We start from the raw sequence: 17,017 nt of genomic DNA on the forward strand, positions 1-17,017 counted from the left end.
ATGAAGGGTTAGAAGTAGCAAGTGGGGAAACAAAAGGAAGAGGAAAATGGGGAGAACGAAGACAAACACAATATGTGAAAGTTTGCAGTTTGCTGACCTCTGTTCCCTAGGCAGCTGATGCAGCTGCTGACTTGCCCTTCGTGTGTCTGTTTTTTTCCCAAAGGAGCTCGGGTCCCCGAATACAACAGACTCCGTTAGCAGTGATCCCACCCCGCGTTTGTGGAGCACAGCCTCTCGGCAGCGTCTGCGTTCCCTGGACACATTCCGAGGGTGAGCATAAGACCTTGCTCAAAAGCAACTCTTCCAAGGGGAATGAGATTTTTCCAATGGCGGTTTGACAATGTATGGAAATATATAGCAGATGGACGGTTCAAGGGGGTCTGTTTTACTTGGAAGATAATCAAGGTTTTAATTCTTGGATTTTCCGAAACACTTTGCAGTTGATCTAGTTTGAGGAAACATTAAAGTTGTGGCAGAGGGTGGAAAAGAACAACATATGTTCCGTGCGAAAACGCTATGTGAAGGAGCTTACTTTGGTTCACCGCCACCCATGATCTTTGAAACGCTGCTTCCTGGTTGGCAAAGCTGGAAACCTTGTACATAATCTTGCTCTAAAACTAAAATAAATCAGATCTCACAGTTAGAAATGTTATAATGGGGATAAACATTAACTGTGTGTTCATGTGTATGTATTTCATCGACATGTGATACTTTGTGTGTGGTTTTGTTGTTGTCTTTTTAGGCTCTCTCTTATAATTATGGTGTTTGTTAACTATGGAGGAGGAAAATACTGGTTCTTCAAACATGAGAGCTGGAATGGTAAAGTACAATTGAGACAGTTAATCTGGGTTTTCACTGCAGCAGTATCTAGATACGGTTAGCATTGCAGCTGCTGCAGCGAGCTGTTGCTCAGCTGAAGGCTGGGAGACTGTGCCAGTTTGCCTCAGCAGGGTATCTGGCCTGTTAGGTTAATGGGCAAAGCAGCGTATAGTCCTGCTTGTCACACAGTGACGGGATGGTCTCAGATCACAATCTGTGTGTAACCTTTTCATTTTTGACACAGGTTCATATCTTTAACTTTTCTGTGTTGTTTAATGACCACAGTCAAGCCAATGGTGCTCGGTGCTGTACATACATAATGCCTTGATTGGCAAGCCGATGGGGAAGGAGTCAGGCATCATGCTGCCCTAGTGGAGAATAGCAAAGATCCCATCCCTGAAATCTTTCCCAAGACACAGCAATCAGTTCTGACCCTATTTTTGAAGAATGGTTAAAGCAGTGAAGCAAGATGATTAGCTCTTTGTACGTTTTGTTTATAACATGTTTTAGATTTTGGGGCATCAAATAATTGCAAGCAGCCTGCAATTCCTCTGCAAACTCAAAAATAATGTTGTTAAAATTTAGGGAGGGTTCGAGGTAAATGATGTGTTCCTTCGTATTTCTCTGTAGGATTAACAGTGGCAGATCTGGTGTTTCCATGGTAAGTCTTCCTGAAGAATAGTTCTTGTGTCAAGTGATCCTTTATGTTAAGGGTTGCAAGGAGAACATTGTGTGGACCTTGCCTCCATGTGGAAATGTATTTGGAGGGGTGAATTTGTGTTAAATGGTTGATAGGAATCTGCCCCTCCAGATAACATCATCATCCTTAAGAACCAGTAGAAGAGCTAAGTACTTTTGGTTGCCCCACATCCTCCTTCCTTCCCCCACACAATGGCAGTGGGAGGCCCAGGGTTACCCTGCCAGTGGAAGTGCAGTATCCCTGAGGAGCTCATTGCCACACTACTGCGTTGAAGGCAGTCAGTCTGGCAAGATTCAAAGCTGGACTGATGTGTATCCAGAGATAAAATAGCCAGGGAATTTTGAATTAAGCTAATCTCTCTATAACCAGAGAATGGTCTTATGGGGAAGCAATTATCCCATCTGCCCCTTAGCATGCGTCTCTAAAATACACAGTTGTGTATACGGTTGTGGTGACTTTTGGAGATGGGACCTGGGACTTGGACTGTGAATCTAACCTAGAGGGGAGGAGCGGATCAGTTCTGAATTTGTATCATAGATTTGCAGCTTGTGTTTTATTGCTCTGAAGATGCTAATTTAATTTTGGGTAGTGGAGTTTTTTGGTGGCATATGTATTGCTGCAAAAAGACCAGAATGCAATTACTTCCCTGAATTTTATTGCCTCAACCACTGAAAGAGGTGGAAAGGTCCCATAGTGCAAGCTCAGTTGCCTGGGAATTCCTAGCAATCAGAGGAAATAAAGTTGTCCAGTTTCACTCAATTTGTGCATTTCTGTTGGGCCAATGCAGGCTACTCTGTTAGCTTTAGTGTTTGCTGTCATGCACATGTGTGCTGAGACACGTGTCAGCTCCATTTCGCATCTGCTCTCCAGGTTTGTGTTCATCATGGGGACATCGATATCATTGTCACTGAGCTCCATGCTGAGGTGGGGAAGTTCCAAGCGGAAGGTACTCGGGAAAATCCTCTGGAGGAGTTTTCTGCTAATTCTGCTGGGAATCATAGTTGTGAATCCGAATTACTGCCTTGGACCATGTGAGTGGAACTTGCTGTCTGTCTTGTATTTCTGCAGCTGTTGTTCCTGCCTCCTTGGCAGGGCTGTTGAGAAAACAGTCACCCTTGCTGTACTGACCAGTTGCATGGAAGCAGTTTGATGGTATCCTGTAGAGTGCTGTTCGGTTCTGCACTGACGCGATTCTCTCTGTTTGAACCCTGTGCCAACCACTGTTTATCATCTTAGTGGTAACTTTCCCAGGGTTATGATTTACAGAAAGTGAGGTGGCAGGGTGGAGGTGTCCCTTGTACCTGCAGGTGCAGTGGGTCTCAGCTCTCCCTGGAGAAGGGTAGCTTTCAGATTTACAAAAGAGCCCACGTCTACTCCTCTTCCACATTGCGTGCGTGTTTTTCAGTGTCCTGGGATGATCTGCGTATTCCTGGGGTGCTCCAGAGGCTGGGATTCACATACCTGGTGGTTGCTGCTCTCGAACTGCTGTTTACAAGAGCTGGGGCTGAGAGTGGGACCTTGGTGAGTTACGTGAGCAGATGAGAAGTGATACTGGAGTAGGGTTTGGGAGCTTTTGCTCTTGTTTGGGCACAAAGAACACATGAGAAACGATGAGAAAACATGTAGCATCTTACCTGATGTATAGTGCAGTGTGACCTGGCAAAAATTTCAGGGAACATGCACCCTTCAGTGTTCCAGTCTGCATTTTATCACATGTAGCATTGCTTGTTTGAGGATTTCACTGATCCATTCAGATGGTGCTTAGAAGCATGCATTCCCAGGCACTTTTGGTGACTTTCCACCGCCAAGGGACCCCAGGGACAGGCATCTCTATGCTGAGTCCTGTGGCCTGTGTTTCGTCCGGTTAATTTTGGCAGTGATTTTTCACAGCAGGGGAAAGTAATATTGCTTTTTGGCCTTTCTGGAGTCTGTTTTCCCAAAAGGCTTTTGTTCTACTCATGAATCAAAATTCCTTTTGAATTTTCCAAGCTAAAAAACATTGTGGGCTTTTGTTTTGGTTTGTTTCTCCCCCTCCCCCAAGTAACTAAGTGTCTGGAAATCATTTGTGAAGATGAAAGGTCTATTGGTAGAACCCAGTTTTGTGATGACAACAGCTCCCTTTTGTATCTGGGGGACTGCCTACCCAGGAAGTACAGGATGTCCCCAAGGGCATGGTTTTCACTTGCCAGCTAATAGCCCCCTCCCTCCATCTCATACAGGAGTCGCCGTGTCCTGCTCTGCGGGATATTCTCCCCTACTGGCCGCAGTGGATTTTCATTCTGATGTTAGAATTGATTTGGCTCTGCCTGACCTTTTTGTTACCAGTGCCAGGTTGTCCCAGGTAAGACTGTGCACTCAGACTACTTTCTGTGGGGCATCAGGTTGTTTTTCTTCTACTGAGTAGAAAATATATTTTATTAGCCATAGGGAAAGAATGAAGAGCAGAGCTTTTAGGCCAGCGGGGTTAAAGGAAGCATTCATCATGTGAAAGAACTTTCTTTACTTTGGTACTGAAGTACCTGGTGTTATAAAGGTGACATGATTGTTCCTTTCTATCTAAAGAAGAGAACTAAAATCTCCCTGAGGTCTGTGTACAGCGATATGTGATCATCACAATGTCATCCCTGTCTCTGTCTTTGCCCCTTTAAAGGGACAGCACCTGCGGAGCAGGTGGAGCAGCCAGCTGGGTAGCCAGGGCTAACCTGAAGCATTGCTTTAGGCTCCCGATACTGCCTGTCCCCTCATGACCCAGCTGCTCACGGCATCGCGATGATCAAAACAGGGTGGCCACCAGCCAGCTGTCATGTAGGACCTGTGTTTCACTGTGTGCTTCTGGCCAGGGAAAACATCAATCATTTAGTGTGCTGGGCCAGTGGACCCCTATTCAGGCGGAGTGTTCCAGCACTTCGTGCCATCACCTGTTTGCTTCTGTCCTAGGGGCTACCTTGGTCCTGGGGGCATTGGAGACTTTGGAAACTATCCCAACTGCACTGGGGGAGCAGCTGGTTACATTGATCGTTTGCTTCTTGGAGAAAAGCATATATATCAGCATCCCTCTTCAAGTGTAAGTAGCTTTTGGTTTGAAGCCGCAGGCGAGCACTGAACATAGCTGTCAGGAGGGGCTTGGGAATGATACATGCAGGGGGATGGAAGAGAAAGGAGACTGGTTGCTCAGGTGCCCTGTAACAACTGTTTTCTCTCTAAGGTGATTTACCAAACAACAATGCCATATGATCCTGAGGGGATCCTGGGGACCATAAATACCATTTTTATGGCATTTCTGGGACTGCAGGTACCTCTTTTCTTTCTGGCTGTGTGCTATAATGGGAAGATTTGAAGGAATCTTGGAAGTAGGGAGGCAACTTGGTTTCTTTATTTAAGGCTGAGACTGGTTCTAGCAAAACCTTTTCCCGAGCAATGCTTTCAGGCTGATTTAGCCTGAGGTGAGTGTCAGAGAAGTGGAATCTAGCCTGGCAGTAGCTTGCATTAGATAAACCAAGACTTTTTCTCAGTTTTTGTACGGGACGGACACAAGAATTTTGCAAAGTATCCACCCAGAAACTTCCTTTGCTTGTTTTAAGGTTGGGCTTATGCTGGGAGTAGGCTGGCTCTGCATGTTGGAAAATAGGGCCAAGAGACGCATAGACTTCACAGCTTCATTTTAAACATACCGTTTTGAAGGTCATAGCTGTACGTGTTCCCCGTTGCTAATTTTCTGCTTGAATGCAGTGTTAGCCGTCTTGCATAGGTGCTATGGGTGTGCTCACCTTCCCAGACACAAGGGAGGCAGGGGTTGACATTAGTGTTACCAACATCAAAAGCTCACAGCTCACCACTTTAAGATAGGGTATCATGACGCTTTTTGATGCAGTTCTAGTTAGTCATTGCTGGCCTTTCTGTCTGTGCAGCGGCCGTTAACCAAACTGAAACTCTTGTGCTGGGAAAGGCATGTTACCGCATGTAGCACTGGGTAAAAATTGATTGGGAGTCTCTGCGGGGCAGAGCTTGGAACAGAAGCGTGACACGGAATGAGTCATCAGGACACATTTCTCGGTGGTGCGTGAAAAGGAGCGTGTGCTCCCAGCAGGCCAGGGTGCGACGTGGCGCTGTGGAGACGCTGTTGGGGCTGGCTGGGGAATTGACGTGGCGTTGTTCCTTCGCGCAATCCTTGCTGAGGGAGATGGAGCTCCAGTCACATTGTGTTAACCTAACAAAGTTCCTTGTCCCCTTCCTCAGTGTTAACATGGTAAGGAAGGGAGAAAAGGTGCACCTCTATTGCTGAGTGGGTTGCATTTACATGTTTTCCCCATCCGTGTCCATTCTTTGCAAAGAGTTCCCATTCTGAGCCTTTGAGCCACTTAATTGATATAAATCCTGTTCTCGTTCTCTGTCTTAGCACAGGTAGCTGGTGGCAAATGTATCAAGCTCTTGAAATGTAGTTACATTTATGGGCATTAATTCATTTTTTTGTATTCTTTTTATATTAGGCAGGAAAAATTATCTTGTTCTACAAAGACCAGCACAAACAAATTATGAGTCGGTTCTTCATATGGAGCATAGTAATGGTAAGTCAGATAGTTACGTAGCTCTTTAATGGACATGTATTTTTATGCAACGCAAACTTAGTATTTCTGAAACATGTTGCAGTGGTTATATAAACTTTAGCAACTTTCTATTTCAGGGAATTATTTCTGCTATCTTGACAAAATGTTCTAAAGAAGAAGGGTTTATTCCCATAAACAAAAACTTATGGTAAGCAAAGAGATACAACCTTTAGTATGATTTTTTTAAAGTACTATTTTACCTTGGAGAATGTTTTACCTTTCTTATATTGAGATCTGTTTGTATCACATAGTTCTCTAAATAATCTTTCTGCTGAAAATGTGTGTAGGTCAATATCGTATGTGACAACAATGAGCTGCTTTGCCTTCATCCTCTTATTGCTGATATATTACCTTGTGGATGTCAAGAGACTGTGGTCGGGTGCTCCGTTTTTCTACCCAGGTCAGTAAAATCACGGCAGGAAGCCGTATTCCTTCCAATTCTTTCTGCACTGATACTTTTATGTTTTCTGCGCTTCCCTTGTCTTTAAAAGAGTTGGGATTTAGAATGAGGTAAGCAGAAGGATGCCAGAATGATTAACTTGAGCTGAATCTTTGCGTAGAATTGGGACACTCGAGACCAGATATTTAGGAGAGAGGGACTGTCAGGTCTTTAAATGAGGGCTGGAAGCTGCTATTGCCAAATTACCGTTCTCAGTTTGGTCTTGAGTTAAGGTCCCAGGGAACAGCTGCCTAGTACCAAGCAAAATACCACAGCTGGTTCGTAGGTGGTTTTGGAAGGACTGCTGAGACTTGGGTAACCTAATGGGAAACTGAAAGGCCTGTCAACAGAGTAATACCACTTCTGAAGATGTGGAAGACGAAGTCCCCTGGGCAGCTATGTAGGTTCTGTCTCTGTTTTTCGATAAGCCTGCCTTCCGAAGCATCCCACTGTGGTTTTAACCACACTGGGCTCTTGACAAACATCTGAGTACAGAATGCAAACCCACAGCAGAGGGAACCTTTCAGAAGCTTTGGTGTCTGGTCTCTGGACAGGAAGATGGGTAGGGTGACAGCATGGTATCGTATCTCCTACCAGAAATCCCAGGGCTTTGAAGGGCAGTCAGCATTTGTTTGTAAAGGCAATAGATCTGACCAAATAGGTTGGCACTCAGCCACCCTGAAGACAATAACTGTGATTATTCTCCTTGCCAATAAAATTGCAGGATACGGATTTGGTTGTATTTTCAATTTAGCGTATAGGTTGTTTGTATTTCTTTTCAATAAATGTTTTGGAGGAGAGAACCCCTCAGATTGTATTTGAAAACACGTGTGTAGCATCTTTGGGGCAAGTAACATTAGCTGTTGTGATTAGCTGTCGTTGTCTCGGTGCCACTCTGTTTCATAAGCCTGGCATGCCCTCTGCCTGCTTACTTTGAAGCAAGCTCATACCTGCTCTTTCAGATGGTATGACCTGTGCTTACTTTCAGGAATGAACTCAATCCTGGTCTACACCGGACACGAAGTGTTTGAAAACTATTTCCCTTTTAAGTGGAAGATGCAAGACAGTCAATCCCACGCAGAGCATCTGACTCAAAACCTCACTGCAACAACTCTTTGGGTCGTAATATCATATTTACTTTACAGAAGAAGAATATTCTGGAAAATCTGATAGAGGTGGTCAAGGTGCAGCGGGCCTAGATTCTGATGGGGCAAGTGCATAAGGTGGATTAGCCTGAAGTACTGCCATTCGTGCTAGGCTGTATTACTAAAAAGGGATACTAGTTCAAGTTTACAGTGCCATGGAAGCTGTCATCAAGACTTCTATGTGACTTAAGGGACAGTATTTTTCTATTTAGCAAAAACTTACTAGTCTGCTGCAGTTGCTCTCTTTCTGTTTTCTGTATTTTGTAAATATTTTACTGATCTCCCTCCTTCATATAGAGAAACTGAACATATTGCAACAGTTGGGCAAAGACAGCCTGATGGTGCTTACGAAAGGAACTGCAAGGGATCTGGGTGGTGACTGCAAGGGGTTCTCAGCATGGGACTGTGGTAACCGTTGTCACATCTGACAAGGCACCCCCTAACTCACGTGGTCTGGGGTTTGTATATACCCTTGGCACCTGCCGCATGCCTGCGCCACTCCGGCTACTGGCACACATTTAACTCGGCCACCTTTTTGACTCGGGAGCACTGGCAGCACTCTCAGCCCTGCATTTGGGTCAGCAGTGCAGTGACTGTCTGGGAAAGCTCAGGGGCACCTGTGTGCTACAGCGTGTGCGGAAAGTGGTGACTCAGCTGATCATTCTTCATTGTGTTCTTCCAGTTTGGTCTTGGATCAAAAACTTAAGGTTTAGGATCCTGCCGCAGCCTGCTGCCAAAGATCTCTGCTATTGGCTTATTAATCAGCATGCTGCTGCTACCGGTTTAGCAGCCCGTCTGTGCATGTTCTGGGCCTTTGTGTTACATACCTCTAGCATGGATGAGGTCCGAGTTTCACGTGCTACACTCTAAGAGTGCAGAAAGGCCAGTTCCTATTGACTTTGTATAATCATTTGGATATTACCAAAGTTCGATCAAAGCAATCCTCTTTATAAATGGGGCCCTGAATCTGAAAACCAGCAATACAGGTCGAATTCAGCCAAAAAGGAAGAGATAGCAGACCAATTCAATGTAAGATGATAGTTTTTGGAAACTCAGGAAATTCACTCATTCTGTGATTTCCAAACTAGTACTAATAAAAAACGTGAAATACCCTGCTATGTTCTCTGTGTATGTATAAAGATGGAAAGAACTAAGACACACACCTTATGGAAAAACACCCAAAACAAATAGGACATTACAGAAGACTTCTTAAACAAAGTTTTATTTATAAAGTTTGATCTACCCACATAAGAAAACTAAGCGGTGAACAAACACTGAGTAGTGTTTGTGTTCTGCAGAACCTGTAACTCATAGGGAACTTCTTTGACTCTCTGGACAAGTGATTTTCCACTGCCACGCTGCTGTTCATACAATCAAGAGCCTTCCCCTCTTTCCGTAAGAGACATTGCGTCATGGTCCAGTCCATTCAAGCAAGAGTCTGAAGCAGCAGTATTTTCTCATTAATGCAGAACCTATGCAAGACCACCATGAGATTTTCCCCACAGCGCGAGACCTGGCGCTCCATGGCCAGGCGGAAATCTTCTTTCACTCCTTTAGTTATACCCCGGGTAACTGTATGATGCCTTAAGCCATGAAGGAGAGAGACAAACAAAATCAAATAACGGTTATTTGGTACGCTACAGTAATTTAAAAGGTGATGCATGTCACTTACTATATATCTACTGTCCATACCCGAGTTTATATAAGGAGAGCCAAATAGCCTGTACTATGCTGTTTTTTAAAAATCACGTGTTTAGTAGCTTACCAGTCTTTCAACAGTTAGAAGTTCCATAGAAGTCTATGCTCTCACTGCTTTGATTATGACTGTTGGGGGGAAAAAGAAAGTTGCTGTTCTGGCTATTCTCTTAACCCAGCATGTACAGAGTTCTCCTTGCTTGGGGAAAGGCATTTTTTTTTTCCTCTCTACCTTTGCTGCCCAGGCCACTTCCTCTTTGTAATCACTTCTATAAATGGCTGGAGTTGAAAGAAGAGTGAAAAGATGAACCTGCTTTCTCTGGAGGAAGGGAACAGATGTCGGCCACCATAAAGAGCAGAGGGCATCTTGTACCAGTAGGAAAGTGCAGGAAGGAGCTGTATAATCCTGTGGGCACCGGTAACTCTTGGACTACTGAAAGGCACAGTGAACGCTTCACAGGCCAACACAAAGCCCAAGTCAAGCCAGGCTGTGAGTCTGTGTCAGTAGAAGCCAGCTTGTGGGATTACACTTATTCTGAGCAGAAGTTCAGGACTTGTCTTCAAACAGAACAAAGGTCCAGCTACTGAGCAAGCTAAAGCGATGCTGGCTGGGGAAACTCTTGGGACATTGCCTTGTTAAAGGCCGTTCTTATGAACAGTTCTTTGTCCTCACGCTGGCCTGTAGTACTTGATACCTAAATCTTGTCCTTAAAACAATATTCTGCAGCGCCAAAGCACTACACTTTACTTGCAGTTGTCCAGAACTGGTTAAGATCAAGACTTTGTAATATCTACCTGCAAGCCCTACTTGGGAAGAGAAGCAAAAGATATGCCCTGAAATGAGAGCCCTAGCACTACTAAAGGAGCAGCATAAATTAAATTAGAGAAAAAAAGCATAATGCTAACATTGAGACAAGTCCTGAGTCATGGGTAAGAACGGAAGAGCTGGACCAAACCCAGCAAGCACACTGAAAGACAGAAAGGAAATGAAAAATAAAGGGTGAGGGCATCTATGGCAATCTAGAGATGCTGGAAACGAGAAAGGGAAAAGTCTGAGAATCACCCTCACCAACAATACCACCCCACCTTCACTTAAATCAGCAAGTCCAGCATTTGAGAAGAGACTTCTCTGCCAAAACAGTAGAGACCTCTGTAACGTGGAAAAGGCAAAGAAGAGACTAGCCTGGAGACTACTGGGCAATTCATTCATAAGCTAGGCTGAGTGAAGCAAAACTGCACTGAAAATACTCCAGCATATTCACAGATTAAGGGATAAGCCCTGTTTTCCATCTTTACTGTCTTAAACATTGCTGGCAGCTGAGTGTTATGGTCAGTTACAACCTAAAGGAGAATATGCAACCTACAGCTACTGAACAAGCCAGCAGCACTTTTGAAGATGTGTGTCATGTAACAGCTGGAAAACAGAAAATAGAATTCAGAACAACTTAAATGAAGAAAAGTAGCTACAAACGGATCTAGTAACCAGTGTCTTGAAAAGAAAAGGTTATACTTTTGCTAATAACGTGATTGAACATTGGTATCATTTGGGGGATTTCTGCATTTCTGTTTAAATTCAACAATGATTATTAAATTGAAAGGACACAGATACTGGCAACTTATGGGAAAAAGAAAAATAAATGTTATAATAGAACAACATGGTTTGCCAGGCAATGTGGGCACGAATGGAGAAAAAAAAAGATAAATATTGAGTAACAAATTGCTGAAAACCATGGGCAGTAAAACATGTTGACAAAACACAGCACACTATGAGCGGGGTTTTTCCACTTGGTACCTGTCAGCAGTCTGTATGCTGGGCTGTAGCACAGGTATGAATTCCTGCTGCAGTAACCCCATGGGAGGGCTAGAAGTCCTTTAAAAAACAGCAAATAGCAGCATTCAAACACCCACACGCCAACTCCCCCTCTGGTGCAAAACAACTCTCCAGAAAAAGGAGCAACAAAGAACTGGGGTGAGACCACAGAGCAATATGACCACCGAGCAGCGAAGGGGCGCAGGACCCTAACAGCATCAAACATGCAAATATCCCCAGATTTCATTGCAAGGCTGTTCTGCAACTGTGGTCTAAATATATACACGTATTTTTGGACAGTTACACTGGGAGAAAGGACAGCAGTAGGTGCAAAAACAATTCACAGTTGTACTACGATGAACTGTCGTAGCTCTTCCCAGGAAGCGTGTCAATCAGGAAAGATTTAATCAGAGAAGCACTGCAGATACCACAACTTCCCTGCGGAGCTGGCAAGAGCACGTCAGTGAATCGGGAGAGCCCACAACGTGGAATTAAGGGATTTGCTGCTGAGCCCAAGCCGAATGCATGCACAGCAGGTATCGGCCAAGTTGAGTACATGACAGTGTTTGTTACAGGTTGCCTAAGTATCTTTTCATTAGCCCACAGATGGCCTTTTTCACCTTTTCAAATTCAAACTGCATATAAAAATGGCTGTTAGAGGTTGGCACAATGTCAGAGCACAAATGCCCACTTAGAGCAACCTCCCATTTATGAGCAGGGCCACATGAAGTAGCCACCAAAAGGTGTCTCAGCTAAAGGACAGTTTGTCTTCTCTGTGAACTTAAGTCCTTATCTCTGGGTGCTATCTATAACACAAGATAATAACCTCACACATCCAGCCTAGAGCAAATCCAATGCCTCACCTAAGAAGAAATGAGAAATTTGGTATATAGAGAAAAGGTCTAGTTTCTTAACCTAAGCCTCTCAAAATGTCACCTAAATCTTATTAGGCACCCGAGTACTGAATGCATCGTTCACCATAGAAGGGAGCAGAGAAGCAAGACTCGCACTTACATATCTATAATACTGAGTTAGGTGCCTACCTTCAGATTTCACTGGTGGGCATTTTGGTTAGTATCTATAATTTATTAATGAATATGGATGGAGAGCTATGCTTATAAAAGTCAAATAAAGACTGGACGTTTTAGTAGTGCAGAAACACTCTACAATACAGCTACAATAACCTGAAATAAAATATTAACAAGAATTATTCAATCAAATGAGGTAATTTTTCAAGAGTTCTTGGCATGAATGAGTCCAGTACTTGCAAAAATGGACACGGGGAACAGAAAATACAAAGAAACAGCAAGATGTTGATCCAGAGTCCCAGATGTTTGCAAAAGGGGTTCTGCGCAACTGTGGCTTCATTACTGTTGCAAGATCTGCAGTCAGAACTAAACATACCCAAGTGCACAATCAGAATAAAAATTACACTTTCAAGACAGTATCACTTCAAACCAACTGAGCTTTTCCTCCTCTGTCCCCAAAGGGAGATGTGATGGGAATGTGAGTAGAGGCAGAACACTCAAGAGCTTTCACATCAAGTTTACACAGTTTGGTAGGCTAAGATTAGACTAATTGGAGTAAGATTTATCAAAAAGAGGAGCACGATATTAATCAGTCATTTCTTGCATATTGTTCTTTTCCTCTTTAACCTCACTAGCTAACATACTGCCACTACTGACATGTATAATCAGTAAAACTATGAAACTTGGCTTGTCTAGAATGGAGTTCAAAAGCACTTAGTGGTTGAATTCAGAGCTCATCGTAGAAGTCTTGTTGACACTGCAAACAGAATGATCTGGCTATATCACCAGTTAAAACCAAAACCATGAACCTTCATATTCCCACAATGGATACAAGCAAAGGGAAAGCTTACAAGCTGTATATATATTTTGCAGGACCCGATTACAAGTCTGCAGGCTACCAAGATCTTACTTCAGCTTTTGAAAACCACATTGCAGTTTGCTTTCCTGCGTTCAGAAAAATGAAAAGAATTTCCTACGAAGTATAAGGTACTGAGGAAAAGTACTGGAAGAAGAATGTGGAGTTCACCTGGGGAGAAAATGTCCTGTAAGTCACGAAACAAAAAGCTGTCCTTACAGAAAACATGTAATATCTGTAATACATTTCCCATCAATTAAGATGCAGGATTGCTATGTACATTTATGCCGAGGAAAGATCAGGCAAAGGAGCAACGGCTTCGTCTTTGGGCTGCTGTGGCAAACTCAGAGAGTCTTCCTGTGCATGACTGAACAGTATCTGAGCTGCCTCTGCCAATTATTGGGAGGATGGTGCAGCAGCTCATACAACCAGAACTGGTGATAGTTTTGAAAGATGAAAGTCAGTCCACAGATTTTGAGCCTACCAACCATTGTCCCAGGAAACAGGGCTGTGCTGGTGCACTTTATCTAAAACCCCAGCTGGGGGAGGCCGTGAGCTAACCAGTACTGCTGAGGTCAACACTGTTGGGTGACACCATCCCTGAGCCTCACAGCCAGTCCAGCTAAAAAAGTATCTGGGGTACCAGGAGAGTAGACGTCATCTCCGATTAGTGGCCTAAGCCCTGAACTCTCCCTCCCATCAGCTCTCTGATGAAGTAGTTCCTGTCCTACACATCTCAGCCACATAAAAGACGCTGTACACTTTTCCAGCTGGATGGGATATTTGACCGCTTTGGCTCAATAAGCACAAAGAAATGGACCTCTCTTCTACAAGCATTTCCATCATTCAGAAAACATAACACTGGTCAAAAGGAAGTCAAAGAGAGATTTCTGTCTTGCTAGAAACACTGCTCACTACCTACTGCCTGACTGGTGGGGTCAGAACAGTAAGTAACAGCTACCATGCCAATCAAAACAAAAGCCATGACGCAGAGAAATAGCGCTGAACTATTGCAACTAACTTGAGATAGCAGCTAAGAGGTTACCAGGCGTAGTCTTCAGTGCTAAGCCCTCTTGCTGACAAAAGCTTATTACTTAATATCACATGTAGTGAAGCATATCCTGATTCTTGTTTTCATACAGCTGGTTACAAGCAGTGAGATATAGCAAGGGTAAGAGTTTGAAAATCTAGAGCTTAATAGAGAAAATTCTCTGTCACGCAATTAAGCACTTGTATTTCTTTTTCTTTTCTTTAATTACACCTAGTATCTCATTTTTGTGTTGGTTACCCAGAACTCTGGAAAATCTATTTGCTAGTCCAAATTTGGATCCAGTTGTCTAATGTTAGGCTCCCATTTTTTTGAAAACTTTAGCCCATTTCTAGTTAGTGAATAGCCAGAATACACTGACTCAAACTGGAATTTCAACAAACTTTAGCAGTCCCCCTTTTATAAAGCAAAATACCACTAGTTCTAATAAACAACCAGGATATTCCAAAACATTCTGCCACTAAAACCCTGCAGCAGATACTTGTTCAGTCTTGACTCAAAACTAAGAACACCTAGGAAATTAATCCAAATTATTAATTTCCTTCAGCATCTTGTAATAAGCTAAGCAGAATAAACTTGTTATGTACATAGCAAGAGATGACCTGCTAGTTCTGACAGAAAGGTTATTAGAGTTTACCTGGAGTGTAATTTAATTTACGTTTTATACCTAAGTTTTTAATCATTCAGTGGTCTTTCATAACTTTGTTTACAACAAATACAGCTTTCTGTTCAGCATTACTGTTCAGCAAAATTATTAACACCACCTTGCACTCATGCCTAGTTATTTAAAGAATGCCTGCAAAGTGCAAGTATCTGGTTGAAAAAGCAATACTGTAACCACTTTAACATGAATCATTCTAAAGCAAATGCCACACTTAAAAATAAAGTTCTGTAAAAGTAGGAGTTTAAAGTTGAAAAACGCCCAAAAAAGAATTCACAGATCAGCAGGAGAGTCAAAAAAAGAAACTCATGGCCTTGTTTGAACTCCTTAGCCATCTCCTTAAATTTAAACTCAAAGACATGACAAACTTACTATCCAGAAGATTACATGAAAGCAAAGACAACCAGAACATACTCCCTTTTTTTTTGTGTCAAAGAAAACAGTAAATGCTTTTTTATCCTTACTTGATCAACATTGCTTGATTTGGCAGCAGTTCCAGATGAATTTTCCCTCCTTCCTGTGTTCTTAAATAAGCAAATTCCTCCAACATATCAATATCTGAAGAAAACGTTAAAGATTTGAGTAGGGAAAAAATGATAGAGAACATTCCTTCTTATGCCTCACATCTGAAGCCACATTGCTGAAAGGACAGTCAAAATTAACAGCTATTGAAGTATCTCATTCTTAAAAGTGATAAAGAAGATCACAGCATGTATTCCTAATCCTCCACAAATTCATGACAAATGGCTTTTCTTAAAGTGCAAAATACAAACATCAGTCAATTTCTTTTCTTTCTTCATTTCTCACATGTACAGTCAGACAGAGGTAAAGAAAGCTCCTCTCTCCAAACAAACTCCCTGGTTGTTTTTACTTCCTTTTCCTGCATTGCAGGTTATCAAACCAGGGCTTTGATAACCCGTGGGGGACTTCAACTTTCCGGACGTCTGCTGGAAATACCACACGGCAGAGAGGAAACAGTCGAGGAGGTTCCTGGAGTGTGTGGAGGATAATTTCCTGATGCAGCTGGTAAGCGAGCCCGCTAGGGGAGGTGCCTCGCTTGACCTGCTGTTCACAAACAGAGAAGGACTGGTGGGAGACGTGGTGGTCGGAGGCCGGCTTGGGCTTAGCGACCATGAAATGGTAGAATTCTCGATACTTGGTGAAGTAAAGAGGGGGGCCAGCAAAACCACTCCCATGGACTTCCGGCGGGCGGACTTTGGCCTGCTCAGGACACTGGTCAAGAGGGTCCCTTGGGAGACAGTCCTGAAGGGCAAAGGGGTCCAGGAAGGCTGGACGTTCTTCAAGAAGGAAGTCTTAAAGGCGCAGGAGCGGGCTGTCCCCATGTGCCAAAGAAGAACGGGGGGGAAGACGACCGGCCTGGCTGAATGGGGAGCTCTGGCTAGGACTCAGGAAAAAAAGGAGAGTTTATCACTTGTGGAAGAAGGGGCAGGCAACTCAGGAAGAGTACAGGGATCTCATTAGGTCGTGCAGAGAGGAAATTAGAAAGGCAAAAGCCCGGCTAGAACTCAACCTGGCCACTGTCGTGCGAGACAACAAAAAATGCTTTTACAAGTATATTAATGACAAAAGGAGAGCCAAGGAGAATCTCCATCCTCTATTGGATGCGGGGGGCAACGTTGCCACCAAGGATGAGGATAAGGCTGAGGTACTCAACACCTTCTTTGCCTCAGTCTTTAGTAGTCAGAGCGGTTATCCTCAGGGTACTCAGCCCTCTGAGCTGGAAGACAAGGACGACGAGCAGGATAAACCCCCCATAATTGAAGAGGAAGAAGTTAATGACCTGCTATGCCACCTGGACGTTCATAAGTCTATGGGGCCGGATGGGATCCACCCGAGGGTATTGAGAGAGCTGGCGGAGGAGCTTGCCAAGCCGCTCTCCATCATTTACCAGCAGTCCTGGTTAACTGGGGAAGTCCCGGATGACTGGAGGCTCGCCAATGTGACGCCCATCTAGAAGAAGCGCTGGAAGGAGGATCCGGGGAACTACAGGCCGGTCAGCCTGACCTCAGTGCCGGGGAAGATCATGGAGCGGTTGGTTTTGAGGGCGCTCACGAGCCATGTCCGGGGCAACCAGGGGATCAGGCCCAGCCAGCACGGGTTCATGGAAGGCAGGTCCTGCTTGACCAACCTGATCTCCTTCTATGACCAGGTGACCCGCCTCGTGGATGAGGGAAAGGCTGTGGATGTGGTC

The 17,017-nt window shown here is 43.9% G+C and overlaps 2 protein-coding genes across 19 annotated transcripts in view; one reads left to right on the forward strand and one right to left on the reverse strand.

Annotated features, from left to right (window-relative positions):
* HGSNAT (heparan-alpha-glucosaminide N-acetyltransferase) overlaps positions 1-10,852 on the forward strand; it is a 23,341-nt gene extending 12,489 nt beyond the window's left edge. For 3 of the 6 annotated variants that reach the window (XM_075149791.1, XM_075149786.1, XM_075149788.1), the window contains 12 exons: positions 164-270; positions 743-819; positions 1,450-1,480; positions 2,390-2,550; positions 2,925-3,040; positions 3,739-3,860; positions 4,457-4,583; positions 4,725-4,811; positions 6,007-6,084; positions 6,201-6,271; positions 6,411-6,523; positions 7,551-10,852. In XM_075149791.1, the coding sequence (XP_075005892.1) occupies positions 164-270; positions 743-819; positions 1,450-1,480; positions 2,390-2,550; positions 2,925-3,040; positions 3,739-3,860; positions 4,457-4,583; positions 4,725-4,811; positions 6,007-6,084; positions 6,201-6,271; positions 6,411-6,523; positions 7,551-7,732 (1,272 nt within the window). In that variant the 3' untranslated portion in view covers positions 7,733-10,852. Of the gene's footprint in view, positions 1-163; positions 271-742; positions 820-1,449; positions 1,481-2,389; positions 2,551-2,924; positions 3,041-3,738; positions 3,861-4,456; positions 4,584-4,724; positions 4,812-6,006; positions 6,085-6,200; positions 6,272-6,410; positions 6,524-7,550 lie in introns of those variants that run through there. The other 3 variants (XM_075149787.1, XM_075149790.1, XM_075149789.1) reach the window with 3 other exon arrangements.
* The window catches only part of INTS10 (integrator complex subunit 10), a 23,941-nt gene continuing 15,826 nt past the window's right edge, over positions 8,903-17,017 (reverse strand). For 5 of the 13 annotated variants that reach the window (XM_075149773.1, XM_075149772.1, XM_075149771.1 and 2 more), the window contains exons 16-18: positions 15,270-15,363; positions 11,195-11,272; positions 8,903-9,290 (exon numbers count right to left, since the gene is read on the reverse strand). In XM_075149773.1, the coding sequence (XP_075005874.1) occupies positions 9,134-9,290; positions 11,195-11,272; positions 15,270-15,363 (329 nt within the window). In that variant the 3' untranslated portion in view covers positions 8,903-9,133. Of the gene's footprint in view, positions 9,291-9,471; positions 9,532-11,194; positions 11,273-15,269; positions 15,364-17,017 lie in introns of those variants that run through there. The other 8 variants (XM_075149776.1, XM_075149775.1, XM_075149774.1 and 5 more) reach the window with 5 other exon arrangements.

This window comes from Calonectris borealis, chromosome 4 (genome assembly GCF_964195595.1).
Source record: "Calonectris borealis chromosome 4, bCalBor7.hap1.2, whole genome shotgun sequence".
Lineage (NCBI taxonomy): Eukaryota > Metazoa > Chordata > Aves > Procellariiformes > Procellariidae > Calonectris > Calonectris borealis.